The sequence below is a fragment of the Gymnoscopelus braueri genome (assembly GCF_963280865.1).
Source record: "Gymnoscopelus braueri genome assembly, chromosome: 11".
Taxonomy (NCBI): Eukaryota; Metazoa; Chordata; class Actinopteri; order Myctophiformes; family Myctophidae; genus Gymnoscopelus; species Gymnoscopelus braueri.
In genome coordinates, this window is record NC_137613.1 from 48,744,635 (window position 1) to 48,759,200 (window position 14,566).

General features: G+C 41.7%; 1 protein-coding gene across 3 annotated transcripts in view; it reads right to left on the reverse strand.

Moving 5' to 3' along the window:
• arhgef2a (Rho guanine nucleotide exchange factor (GEF) 2a) overlaps positions 1-14,566 on the reverse strand; it is a 67,486-nt gene that overhangs the window by 39,782 nt on the left and 13,138 nt on the right. Inside the window, exon 1 of one of the 3 annotated variants that reach the window (XM_080443197.1) lies at positions 11,203-11,503. The exons of the other annotated variants lie outside the window; for them this stretch is intronic. Within the exon in view, the coding sequence (XP_080299323.1) occupies positions 11,203-11,265 (63 nt within the window). The 5' untranslated portion in view covers positions 11,266-11,503. Of the gene's footprint in view, positions 1-11,202; positions 11,504-14,566 lie in introns of those variants that run through there. 3 annotated transcript variants of the gene reach the window in all.

A 14,566-nucleotide genomic window follows, 5' to 3' on the forward strand; every position in this document is an offset into this window, starting at 1 on the left:
CACACACACACACACACACACACACACACACACACACACACACACACACACACACACACACACACACACACACACACACACACACACACACACACACACACACACACACACACACAGCGGAGTTCTCTACATGTCATGATCAAGGCTTCACAAGTGCACACATTAACCACTTAAACGCTATATACTTAAAGGACCACTTCACCCATCATTCATATAATTGGTCACTCTGTGTCTCACAAGAGGGCTATGGACAGATCAGAAACCCGCCTACCACACCAGTGACATCTTCGGTAGGCAGGTTTGGTCATTGAAACAAGATTTCAAATTGTATTTTATTTTTATTAACGCAAGAACAATGGCTTTTATTTTAAAAGTTTGCAAAAAAATATCAAAAAGGCCCGGACCACGGTCTGTGCCCGGTCTGGGCACTGGCTCATAAGTAGCCTGACAGCGCACCACGGGTTCAAGTCCCGTTCCCGGCGGTCTTGGCTGCATGTTTCTCCCCATCTCTTTCCGCCTGTTTCCTGTCCATCTCTACTATAAACAATAAATAAAGGCAGAAAAAGACCCAAAAATATATTTTTTTAAAAGTTCAAAAAATCATCAGAAAAAAAATAAGTCTAAAGAATAAAATAGTGTTAAAATGTACAGCCTTAGCCTGCCAACTTTCCAAAAAGAGACAGCCTGCACTTTCTATTAGCTTGGATTCCCCATCGATGATGTTCAATGTTCTGTCCACCACTAGGCAAATATAAGTGTCCTAAATGTAAATAATTGTATGCAATAGTCCAAGTTGGTGTGGATGCTTTGAGATGGACAGCCTGGGCAGCTCTGTCACCAATCCCCCTGAGTCACTGTACACAAAACATTTTCAGATAGGGGTCCGCGGCCAAATACATATCAATTTGGGGGTCCTTGGCACAAAAAAAGTTTGAGAACCACTGCTCTAGGTTGCGTGACACTCGTTATTACACTGCAGGTCTCCTTTCATTGCACATTCATAACGTTGTTGTCTCCACATTCAATTTTTTTGTGTTTTTTTGTAAATGAATGCCCTGCTTGATCATACTACAGCGTCACACGAAAAGCATCAAAAGTAACAGACGTACAAGCTCGGAACGTGACTTTCAAATTTGAATCCTGAAAAGTAACAGTTTTGGTTTCCACCCGAAAGAGACAATATATTCATTCATATGCCACGTTTCAATAAGGACCTGCATTATGCCTTACTGTCGTAATTCTCTTAGGCAGTTCTCAATAAGGTATTGAGGGTCTACTCTTTGGAATGGAATTTCTATGCTAAAGAAATCCCCATCCCGTTGGGCTCTAACTACAAAAAAAAAAGCTCATATCCAAAAAGCAGTAGATAAATAGAACTGTACTGTATGTATGCATATGGTTATGTGGGGGTTTGTAGGCAGGTGAGTTGGTGGTTATATTGTATACAGCAGGGGTCTTCAACATTTTTCAGCCCAAGGACCCCTTAGCTGAGAGAGATGAAGCAGGCACCCCAACCATATATTGCATACAATTGTGTGTTGTAGATTAAACTTTTCATAGCTGTTGGATTCATGTTAATGTGTATTTTCAGACATTTAACCACTAAACCACGCCAATACTTAGTAAACTTGACATTTCACTAGTACTTAGTCTGATCTTTTTTCCCCTCTCTTTGCCGAAAATAGCAGATCTACAAGCTCACAACGCCTCGCAGCGCAAGGCGTTGTGGAGCTTATAGATCTGCTATGTTTGGCTAAAGATCTCCTCAGAATAGGGATGCTAGGGTTAAGTAGTAAAACAAATGATCCTATCACAGAAAGATTTCGCAGCCCCCCTGTAGTAACTCTGAGGACCCCCTAAGGGTCCCGGACCCCCTGTTGAAGACCCCTGGTATACAGTATTGTATGCATGTACTGTATGTATGTATGTATGTATGTATGTATGTATGTATGTATGTATGTATGTATGTATGTATGTATGTATGTATGTCTCTTGACAGTATTACTGGTATTTTATTTAAATAATTAATGTTTTATATTATGTCTGATTTTACAAAAAAAGGAGAAGTTCTCTACAAGCCTCTAGGCTTCTGCACTTCTCCTGCACAATATGGTTACATCATATGTATTTGTTCCCTTCTGTTTTTAACTCTTTATGTGCTAATAAAATAAAACTAAACAAACTCATTCAACCACCACAAATGCGTCCTAACTTCACAAGTGGAAAACGCTCAAGAATCTTAAAGGGATAGTTCACCCAAAATAATTACATTTGTTCCATCAATTAGTCACCCCATGGAGACTTTTTTTTGTTTTTGTCGCATTCCTAAGCCAATAATTTGATGACCAGCAGACCGGTAGGGAGCAGTTCCGGTAGGAGACACAAAGGAGACTCTTTGTGTCTCCTACCGGAACCGCTGCTGGTCATCAAATTATTAGCTTAGGAATGGGACAAAAACAAAAGAATATCCATGAATTCAAGTCTCTATGGGGTGACTAATCGATAGAAAAAATGTTATTTTGAGGGTGAACTATCCCTTTAAATCAGATAGATAGATAGATAGATAGATAGATAGATAGATAGATAGATAGATAGATAGATAGATAGATAGATAGATAGATAGATAGATAGATAGATAGATAGATAGATAGATAGATAGATAGATAGATAGATAGATAGATAGATAGATAGATAGATAGACACGTCAACATGTTACACAACAGGACGTCACTTCATGGCAGATGGGTGAGGCACGGTCAGATCCTGTCCCAACTCGTCACCTGTCTGACATGATGGGTGTGACAATGGATTGTTCTAGTGCTGATGAATATTAGGACAGTACAGTGCACTGTATGAGACAACACACTGGGTTCAAACCATGAGTGAAAAATACTAATGGAAAAGGTACTCACATTTTTTACTTAAGTAAAAGTATCAATACCACAATGTTGAAATACTCTGTTTACAAGTAAATGTCCGGTATTCAAAACGTACTTGAGAAAAAGTACAAACGTATTGGCATCAAAATGTACGTAAAGTACCGAAAGTAAAAGTACTCATTGAGCAGAATGTCCCATTTAAGTTTTCAAAATGTATACAAATCTTTTGGAAATAGCGGATCTACAAGCTCACAACGCGTCGCATCGCCCTATATTTAGGGCTGAGAGGTTAACGCATGTTTTGAAATAGATTCAGCTTCTTCTACTGTTTCATTCACAACTTCAACCCTATGCTTCAGTCATATCAAGACAACTCATGAACCATGAATGGATATTTTTTTTTTTTTTAATATAAAATGAGCAATGTATTTATTGGTTTGGCGATGAATTGGATCTCCTTTTACTGTAGGTACTCTGAGAAAGCACATTACATGTCCCCTAATAATAATAGGGACTCCAAATCCCCATACATAAAAGTAGATCCAAAACAACAGGTGGTAGCTGGGGTGGTGGAGCAAGTTTTAAAGCAGCAGCAGCACAGACCGCAGAAAGCAGCAGCAAACAGCAAGCAGCAAACAGCAAGCAAGGCTCTATTATTGAAGGGAGTATGCGATTGGTTGAGAATAGAAGCATTGAGCTGAGACCGACCAATGGTCGGCCAGCAGCAGAGCATGTGAGCGGAGCGGAGCTGGACGATATTTAACGTAGCGGGGAGTGTGTTTATAAAAAGGTAGGAGCGAACTCGGAGCGAGGGCCGCCTGCCGCTCCAGGCCGCTCCGGTCAGGGCCGCGCATCACATGTTTGAGCATTCCCGGTCGCACGGACAGACACAAATAAATCCAGAAGTGCACAGCGCACGTTCCTGATCAAGATTTCATTCAAATTTCGGAGTATGTTTATAAATACCTTGTGTCAGTTATGTTACATCACCAGCCAATCAAAGGATACGATTGAAACGCAAGTGACGGGTTTTGGCTGAACGAACCACACTTGCTTTGCGAGTCCCCCCTCTCTCGAATCTGGTGATGAATCATTAACCCACAGGATTTAATATTGTCCGTCTTATTAAAAAAGACAATGCCTACTTAAAAAGGAAACGTAGATGACGTCTTTTGCAACTAGTAGCTTTCCATCAAGGCTCTTTACACTGGGACACATTTGTGGCAAAAGAGAAAGTGTTTCGGACAAGCAGCAAAATACTTTTTTTTGCTTTTGTTTTCTTTGGCTGCTGAGTGGACGGGCCCGAGCGGAGCGTCTGGTGCGCAAATCAAGGTGAGCAACGGAGCGGGGGGGGGGGGGGGGGGGGGTGAATCAACATGAGCGAATAGCGAGCGTGATAACAGCCCCCTGGAGCGTGGAGCAGCCTTTCCCCCCTGCTCTCCTCACATGCTTTGGCCAGCAGCAACTGAGTTTCCTGCATGGCTGAACTTTCTCTGCACAAGTACCGTACCATGCACACCGCTCGTTTGAATATTCTCATGGGCTACACAAAATATCTGATCTACAAGATCTCGACGTGGAATACAAATGCTATAGAACTGATTAAAAACTTTCAACCTAGCACTAGCAGGTCTATTTTGAGCATTTCATTATAGGTAAAAAAAAAGAAAAAAGAAAAAGAATGTTAAAACAAAATCTCAAAAATACAAAAGATGATCAGAAGAATAAAATAGTGCTTAAATGTTTAAAAGGTGTGGATATTGATACACCATTACACAATTATTATGGATCGATGAGTGTGTGCGTTTGTGTGTGTTCCAGATTGCTGATGTGTGTCCCTCTAACCTCGATTAGGCCTTCAGGGGCCTCAACGCTCGGGGCTGTTTAACTTTAGACTGACCGACATATTCACACGCACACACACATGCACGCATGCACACACACACACACACACACACACACACGCACACGCACACGCACACGCACGCGCACACTCACACAGGCATACTCTGAACGTTGTCTTGCTATACTTGAGTACGTGATCGTTCCCACAATGTGTGTGTGTGTGTGTGTGTGTGTGTGTGTGTGTGTGTGTGTGTGTGTGTAGACTTTGTCAGTACGACGGTGTCACACACTGTAAATAGCAGATCTACAAGCTTGCGTGAGCTTGTAGCTTGGCTATTTTCAGTACGCCACATCGTCTTCCATGAAGAATAATTTAGGTATGAGTCACTGCTCTCTCTCTCTCTCTCTCTCTCTCTCTCTCTCTCTCTCTCTCTCTCTCTCTCTCTCTCTCTCTCTCTCTCTCTCTCTCTCTCTCTCTCTCTCTCTCTCTCTCTCTCTCTCTCTCTCTCTCTCTCTCTCTCTCTCTCTCTCTCTCTCTCTCTCCCCTCCCCCCCCCCTCTCTCTCCCTCTCCCTCTCTCTCTCTCTCTCTCTCTCTGTGTCCTTGGGTCTTCCTCTCTCCATCCTACGCAGTATTCTCATCCACATGCTCAGTGTACTTTCGCCATCCAGCCTCCCACTCCTCTCTGGATGTATTTCATACCTGATAATAGTTGTGTAACAATACAACATAATATCATGGACATAATAATGTAATAATACATGTAATAATGTAATAACACAACACATTTCATGAGGCACACAGCTGCTATCTTTACCTGGTGTCCCAAAATGTTTCCATCTCCAAATCTTCAAGAATAATTGTACGTATAATTGTACGTATACGTTTTACCGTATATATATATATATAAATTTTTCCTAATGTTCTTTACAAGCTCACTATGTGAACTCATCTCGTGAGCTTTTAGATCCGCTATATTTGAATAGCCATTATTAAACCGGGAAAGCATCTGTGTCATTTTAGATTTTAGCTATATATATATATAGCACATTGGTTGGCTGTTCAAAAATAGCAGATATACAATCACTTCGTGATTTGAGCGAGCTTGTAGATCTTGAAAATGTGTCCAAATCATTGAATATAAATTATATATTTTTAAAAGCGACATTTTTTAAACTCAAATCGTTGCTTCTGGGGGTCCCTGGAACAAAATATTTTGAGATGGGGGTCCGAGGTCAAATATATATTATTCTTTAGGGCTTTGACATGAAAAAGTTTGAGAAGCACTGATTATAGCAACATTTTTCAGAAAACTGTTGGGATTTAGAAGACATTTTTAGAATCGGCCTCAGGTCTTAATGGCTTAAGTCATTGAAGAAACAAAGGGTTCTTACAGTATCAATAAAATATGTTTTCCTAAAATAATAAAATAAAGCTGAACTCATGACAGAAGCATGCTAACAAGTCAGTGACTTTCCATTGGGTACAGAATGGACATATTTCTGTATGGTGTAATGTGTAAAATTAGTCTGGGAACAAGATAAATCTGCCAGCTCGGTCATTCCACTTTTTGGTGCATGGCATCATGGTAGAATGCATTTTTTCAAAATGTTTTAGCCAACTTTTAGGGGAACGAGGTCAGGTGATCTCCTTCTGGTGCCCATGGATATCACTCACTGTAGAGAAGTGATTGTACCCCCATAACTCAGAGTGTACACATGGAACCAAATGGACCCGTGGCTATTTAGTTTTTCCTAGTATAACAGGGGGACGGGAGCGCTAGTTTTTGGTTCACTCAACAGCATGCGTACGACAAGGTTTGCACAAAATGAATGACTTTTTAACCACTTTGAAGTCATACATGTGCGACATCCATTTTAGTAGTCTTTTTGGCGACCCTTCTGGTAGCTCCGCTGTCATTACAGCGTCTGTCTATGGTCTGTCAGAAATGCGATTCCCAGAATTCTGTTTGAAATCAAACCATGGCAGTACTGCTCCAAAAAGATTTGCTGCAAGGGTCCTAGCACCGAGGATCGTTTTGGCCATAACAACATTGTCAGAAACACAATGTTTAAAATACTTAAATAAGTATGTTAAGTGTCGTGGGCAGACACTCATGAATAAAAATAGTATATACAGAAATGGGCAAAAACACATTTATGTGGACTGGTTATATTGAAGAAATGGAGCTAAAAGCTCATATCTCTTAGCTTATATTTAATTGCATGACACTGTTGTGCAACTACATATAACTCAGGATTTAAAGTTAGGGTTAAAAATCACAAAATAATTGGTCAGAATTGCTAGTAAAGTATTACCAATGTGTGTGTGTGCGTGCATGCATACATGTGTGTGTACGTGCGTGCACGTGTGTTTGAGTGAGGCCAAGGCCTTCTGAATGTGCCAGAGGAACGAGATAATATCACACCACCAACCCACTGGCATTTCTATAGCAACCGTTGCTATAGTTAAACATGCACATGTGCGCGCATGCACACACACTTACTTTCATAGATAGATGACAGATAGAGAGATAGAGAGATAGAGAGATAGAGAGATAGAGAGATAGAGAGATAGATAGATAGATAGATAGATAGATAGATAGATAGATGTATATAGATCTTGATTGATTGATTGATTGATTGATTGATTGATTGATGGATGGATTGATTGATTGATTGATTGATTGATTCCAATCAAGACAATAGATGCACATCATCATGCCCCAGATTAGAGATCTATATATCATATCGTCGCTGTCGGGTGGAAACCTCACATCTCCATATTTCTAAAATGTTCTTAAATTAATTATTATTAATTAATGCCCTACTTCCTCCTATGACAGTGTCACACAAAAGTAGCGAAAATAGCTGACCTACAAGTTGCGCAACATGACGCACCGTGACATTGTGAGCTTGTAGATCGCCTGTTTTCACTTCTTTTGAGAAGAGTTTTAAGTGAAAGTGAAAGGGGTGAAGCGTGTTTGTGGGTTTTTATAAATATTGAACCAATATAAAGTATTAACAAGAGCTTGTGACTAAGTAATAACTACATCGGATCCATTTGGAACACAAGTTATTTTTCCATCTCCTGAAAAGTTACAGTTTTGGACATTCAAGGTTTTCAACGACATATATACAGTGTGTTGTAATTGTACTTGTGCGGTGTGTCTGTGATGGGTATCAGGGTCCGTTTGGTTCCATTTGTACACTCTCAGAGTTACGAACCCATAAGGGTCCGTTTGGTTCCATTCGTACATTCTCAGAGTTACAGACCCATAAGGGTCTGTTTGGTTCCATTTGGACACTCTCAGAGTTACAGACCAATAAGGGTACATTTGGTTTTTAACAATCAATCATTTAGCTGGGAACCCCATGGAACCTCCTCAAGAGCCCCTGGGGATCCCTGTTGGAAGCTAGATAAATTAGATAGACACGTAACACTTTTTTACAGTGTAAAAGTGCATTTTATTTCAGCAAAGAACCACTATAAAATGCACTTTTACACCGTAAAAAAAAGTGTTAAAGAGGTGGTGCCATGGTTTTGCACTTTTTCTGTTTTTCATTTGTCTATGAGGTTGATATAACTTTATTAAGCCCCCTGGTGGTGTTTTTATGGTGTTTTATGTCTTCTCTGACTACTTTGAGTTTCTACCTGGAGGCTGAAACCTTGAGGGTCAAACGTGCCAATAGAGAAACAGCGCTTTAGTGACATAGTAAAAACATACCCTCCCCCTCATTATCATAACACAGCAGGTGTGGGCATGAGGAGGAGGAGGGACTAGGACAGGTGGGTGGTGCTAAGGTGGTGGAGGAGGTGCTAAGGTGAGAACCAGGTATACTTAATGAACTGGAGGCGTGTCCACATAAAAACATAATTTTAAAGGTTTCATGACGTTCAGTTTTACCACACATTAAAAGTCTTTGTCATGGTCCTTCAAACGTGTATAGAAAGTTTTAACAAAACATTCCACTCCATTGATCCATGGCAGGTGTTTTTCTCTCACATTTCTAAAGCCTTTTCAACTGCAATGAAAAAATAAATCTTTGCCTGCGGGTGTCGCTGGTGAGGGATTTTGCCTGTCAATCATCGCCTCTGCTCCGCCCCCCCCCAAAGGAAAGGATAGGGGAGGGGAGGGGCGAGGAGGAGAGTGGGCGGGATTAATCGACTGTGACCTCACTGCCGAAGGGCCAAACTCAGATTACTTTTCAGCCTAATTATTCAGAAAACCCCAGACCACAGAAAATCCACTGAATGTTCAAAGATTTTTTGGATGTAATTGAGGTCATAAAACCCCCCAAAAAACATAAAAAAATTAAAAAGTGAAAATGAATGTCATAGAACCTTTAACACTTTCTGTACACTTTTTTGAAAAAAATCTTCCTCCTAGTATAACCATAATACCTGATGATTATGTTTTAGGGGGGGGGGGGGGAATCATTGAAAATCACGGCACCCAGTCTTTAATATATCCACTTGTCAGAGTTAAACTGACACTGAGGATCTGACAGCCTAATATATAACTGAGGGAACATAGGCATGACCCCCTTGTGAGGGCAGGGTTTAGGTTCTTTGTGGATGCTCTGTAAAACCATTAAGGTCGTTTCAGACGGGGAGCGGCTGACGCGTGTAATTCATTTTCAATGAGAGGCGGGTGATTATTTGGGACGCGCGGAGAAGTTGAGGGGTGGTGAGGCGAGCGGGCACGGTCCCGTGAAATTCTCGCGCTCGTGCTCATTTGTGCACAAGCTTTTTTCCCCCCACGTTACGCCAGGAGGACAAAATAACAATGATCGCGACGTGATCCCCGCTGATCCGAGAGAGAACGCCCTGCGTCCACCGCGTCGGAGTAGGAGCCTAATCCAAACAGCTTTATACAAATGAAGGAATCGAATAGGAATCGATAAAATCCTAATCATCAAAGGGTCCAGACAGTACAACAAGCCTTACTGCTTCCCATTGTGTACTGTTATCATGGAATACACGTATGAGAGGTTACTGTTCATTACATTTCTTAAAGTTGAAGATTATTGATGGGAAATGAGTTCACAGGGACAATTCTGTTTGGTGAATTTAACTAGTAATTTCAGAGCCAATGCTCAAACAAACAGTTTGAGCATTGGCTCTATCTCAGGTATTACTTAATATCTATTGCACTTACACTTAAAAGAAGGGCGCTCGGGCGGTGCAGTGGTAAAGTGCCTGCCCACCACCACGGACGTAGTGGGTTCGAATCTGCGGTGGTGAGTCCAGCTTTGTCGAGCGTCTATATGAACGCGATTGGCCCGCGTTCGGGGAATGGTAATATTTGTCATTGCACGTATACCCCTACGCGCTGGGGTGGCACCTGTCAGCAGGGAGTGTTGGACAGGAGGAGGAGGTGCGAAGGCTCCACGTCCTCCCGGTGGGGGCTCCTCACTGGCAGGTGAGTCAACAACAGCAGTGACAACTCTCAAAAGAAATTGAGTGGGGAGGAGTAAATTGGCATAACGACTAAATCGGGGAGAAAAGGGGATATTTTTGTTTTGTAAACATTATTTGGCCGCTTTTTTAAATGTATTCTTTTTTTTCTCCAATATGGAACCGAAATGGGAAATCAATTAGTCCCGGAATCGAAAAGCAGAATCACAATTATAATGAATAATAAAATCCAAAACAATACTAAAAGCCATGGTTGAAAGGTTGCCTCATGGGCTCTTGTGGTGACTTGTACTTCTCCTTTCTTGTGCAAACCTTCGTCTCTGCTGTTTCTGGTGGATCAATGACGATTTTCAATCCATCGTTCATCGTCACTTAGCTTGAAATATGTCATGTCAACTAACCTAAGAGTACAGTAGCTCACAAGTTAAGACTAAAGACATGCGATTTATTTCCTTTTTGCACAGTTCTTTATCAGTAAGTCACATCATTAATAAATCACAAATAGTTGGACATAGAGTAGAATATCTCTTTCTATCTCGCTCCTCTCTATCTTTCTATCTTTCTATCCCTCTCTCTCTCTCTCTCTCTCTCTCTCTCTCTCTCTCTCTCGCACTCTCGCACTCTCTCCACTTCTCGCTCTCCCCTTCTCTCTCTTCTGCCCCCCCCCCCCCTCCTCTCTCTCAGCTCTGGTCAACATGCCTTTTGTGCCAAAAATCATATTGGAGGCCATTTAACATCAAGTAGGATTAAAAAAAGGATCTATCTTGTAAATAAAGGCAGCCAGTAGGTAAAGTACATTGCTACGGGTCCATTTCGTTAAAGTCACCCTCTCAAGAGTTAAATGAACACTCAGGAGAATTTCACACTGATGTTCAGAGCTCTACAAGCTCACAACACGTCACGGTGAGCTTGTAGATCTGCTATTTCCGGCCAGCGATACCGCCACACGACAAACATATAAATCAGGTTTGCCTCCTACACAGCAAGAAGTTTGTCATCATAAGTTATTACATTTTGTAATAATAATAGTTATTATTATTGATCTGATGGTCACTCACCCTCAAACTGATCTCTCTCATTCTCTCCTGTCGGCTTTTGTTCAGGTCTCCGGCTCTGGACATGATGAAGATTTTTATTCCAACAACGATAGATTCAGTGCCTCTTTTTTCCTGTTTTCTTTTTTTCTCTCTTTTTCTTTCTTTTAGGACCAAAATATCCTAAAATATGTTTCTTCTTTTCGTCCCTTCTCCTGGCTATATATATTCTATAGCAGTAAAACTTTAGTGTAAAGGGTTTGTAGAGCTGCTTCCAGTCAGACTGACACGCAGGGTGGATATTATTACTCAACGGTTTGGTTCCTCTCTCTCTTGCTCTCTGTCTGACGAGAGTTTGCGCAACATGCTGCTACACACTCATACAGGAAATATAACCACACCCCCCATCTCGCTCTCTCTCTGGCTCTGTCTCTCTCTGTGTGTCTCTCTCTCACACACACGCACGCTCAGGCACACACACACGCACACGCACTCTCTGTCTGCCTGTGTCCCTTTTATTCCTGTATCTGTCATGTCCTTGTCCCTTTATTGCCCATATGTGGAGATCCCTGATGTCATCAGTATATGCTCATTACCATATGAGGGCAACGCGGTCGGGATCTGCGGTTCTGCACAACCAGGTTTCCATATATAGGTGTATCAGTCGGTTTGGCGGTTCTGGACAACAGCCTATCCGACCGACTTGAAGCCGTGGTTTTCGACTCCCTCGGGTCGTCGGCAACGCAGGCGCTGAGTTTGAAGTCGGTCGGACGGACGGTTCTCGAGATACGTGAACTACAAGCAGGGCGGACTGGTGGACGGACGTTCATGTGCATTTATTGTAAGACTATTAATATAATAATATGGCTGCCAGTTCCCACCTGATGATGTTGTGTGGGAGCACTGTTAATGGCCCTGTCCATATATGGGCATATCGGTCGGTTGTGAGGGCCCCGTAGCAGCCCAAACCTCTAGTGCTTTCAATTAATTTTTTTAAATAAAGGGCCGATCTACACGCTCACAACACAACGCATCACACAGTGGCGCGTCGTGAGCTTGTAGATCGGCTATTTTCACTACTTTTGTGCGGCACCGTTGCAACATAAAGTACGGAGAAAAAAAACATTCAATACCTCCATTAAATATGGAGGTACAAGGTTTCTGCCCGACGACAACAGTATATGAGATGTGAAACGGACAGATTGCGGTGTGGGCGAGCGTTTACACACACACGGCAGATCACAATCTACACTTCTTCCTCCCACTCCCTGCCTCCATCAAATCCCTGTTCCTCCCACGGTGGAGAGCACTGAGGATTAGTTTACAATTTAGCTCTTTGTCCAGAGCGACTTGCAATAAGCAAGGTAAACGCATACATCAAAATGCAGAGAGACGGTGTAGTGCCTCAGTAAACTATTAAGACAGTGGTTCTCAAAACTTTTAGGAGGAGTTTGTTCCACAGTTTAGGGAGCCAGGAGGGAGAAGAGTCTGGGACTGTGTGGAGCGTTGTCCCGGAATGTCTAACCAATGAAAACTGGGAAGGCATCTGTCTAACCACTTTAACCATTATTTTAGACTTTGGGCTATTCAAAAATAGCAGATATACAAGCTGCCGCGCTATGAGCTTGTAGATCTGCTATTTTTTTTTTTATCATGAAAATGTCTGCAAATCTTTGAATACATATATTTTTTAAAGTGAACATTTTAACTCAAATCTTTGCTTCTGGGGATTCTACAAATGTCTTCTAACAGTTTTTTGAAGAAAAACTAAAATTATGTTGCTATAAACAGTGGTTCTCAAACTTTAACATGTCAAGGGCCCCCAAAATTATATGTATTTGGCCGCGGACCCCCATCTCAAAATATGTTGTTCCAGGGACCCCCAGACGCAAAGATTTGAGTAAAAAAAAATTGCTTTCAAAAATATATATATTCAAAGATTTGCACACATTTTCACGATTTTTCTAAAATAGCAGATCTACAAGCTCATAGTGCGGCACTCTGTGCTGCGCTATGAGCTTGTATATCTGCTATTTTTGAATAGCCAAAGTACAAATGAGTAGTTAAAGTGGTTACACAGATGCGTTCCTGGTTTTAACGGGTTAAAGGGGAAGACCACTCATTTTCAACATTGAACTATGCCCAGCAAGCACAGTCAGGACCCGGACCAATCAGTGACGTCTCGATTGGGGCTAGATCAAGTCAAACCAAGACAAGTCAGATCTGGCCCAGAATATCACCTGATTTCAACCTAAATTAATCCTGACCACAAAAACGTCACTTCCGTGACGTCATCTAAACACATTTCTCATCACCCAAAATTGCTGTCCAAATGACCATATGATGTCCCTGTGATGACGTCCTGTAAATGACGTAAAGATCATCCCCATATGGGCTGTGATCTGGCCTAGTCCTGAACGTCACCGGGGTGATGACCGGGCGTCATCATAACGTCATCATGACATCATTGTGCTTGCTGGGTGTCTTTAATACACCTTAGAGCTGTTGTGTGGAAATAAGAAAAAAGTCCCCCCCCCCCCTCTATGTTGCCTAGAACTGGAGAATTGATTGAGGTCATGTGATCAGTGACATACGCAGGGTGTACTTTTGGCTGAGGGGGCGGAGCCAAAAGTACACCCTGCGTATGTCACTGATCACATGACCTCAATCAATTATCGTTTTCTAGGCAACACAGAAGGGGGGGGACTTTTTTCTTATTTCCACACAACAGCTCTAAGGTGTATTAAAGACATAGTTCAATGTTGAAAATGAGTGGTCTTCCCCTTTAAGGGAAGGTTCAGACAGCTTCCCTGTGTTAGCTGATCTGAGTGAGTGGGAGGAGCTGTAGGGTTGGAGAGTTTCTGTTATTGTGGTAAACTAAAAACCACTTTGGTTTTAAAAGTAGGGTAAGTGATACTTTTTTTTGGGGTCAAAACTAAACCGCTTTTTTTTGTTAAAAGGTTAAAGCTCTATATTCTCACAGTAATCACTGCTCTAGAGTGTTTGTTCTGTCACAGTGGTCTCCTCGTCTCTCCAGCTCATTTATCAGCTTAAAATTTAAATAGTGTTCCAGTTCCAATTGTGTCTGTGTGCGTCTTATTATGATAAAATTGGTATCCCGAACTGAAAATGTATTTTCTGTTTTCCAAAAAGCTGGAGACACAGGTCACAGGGACACTCCTGTTACTGAACAAACACTCTATAGCAATGACTACTATCACAATATAGAGCTAACAGTTATTTTAACAAAAAAATATCACCTACCCTTTAATATCTATAACAGTGATTCTCAACCTGTGGGCCGGGGCCCACTGGTGGGCAGTGAAGATATTGCAAGTGGGCCCCCAATTATTCATTAAAACATAGAAGAATGAGTTTTGATTGTGAT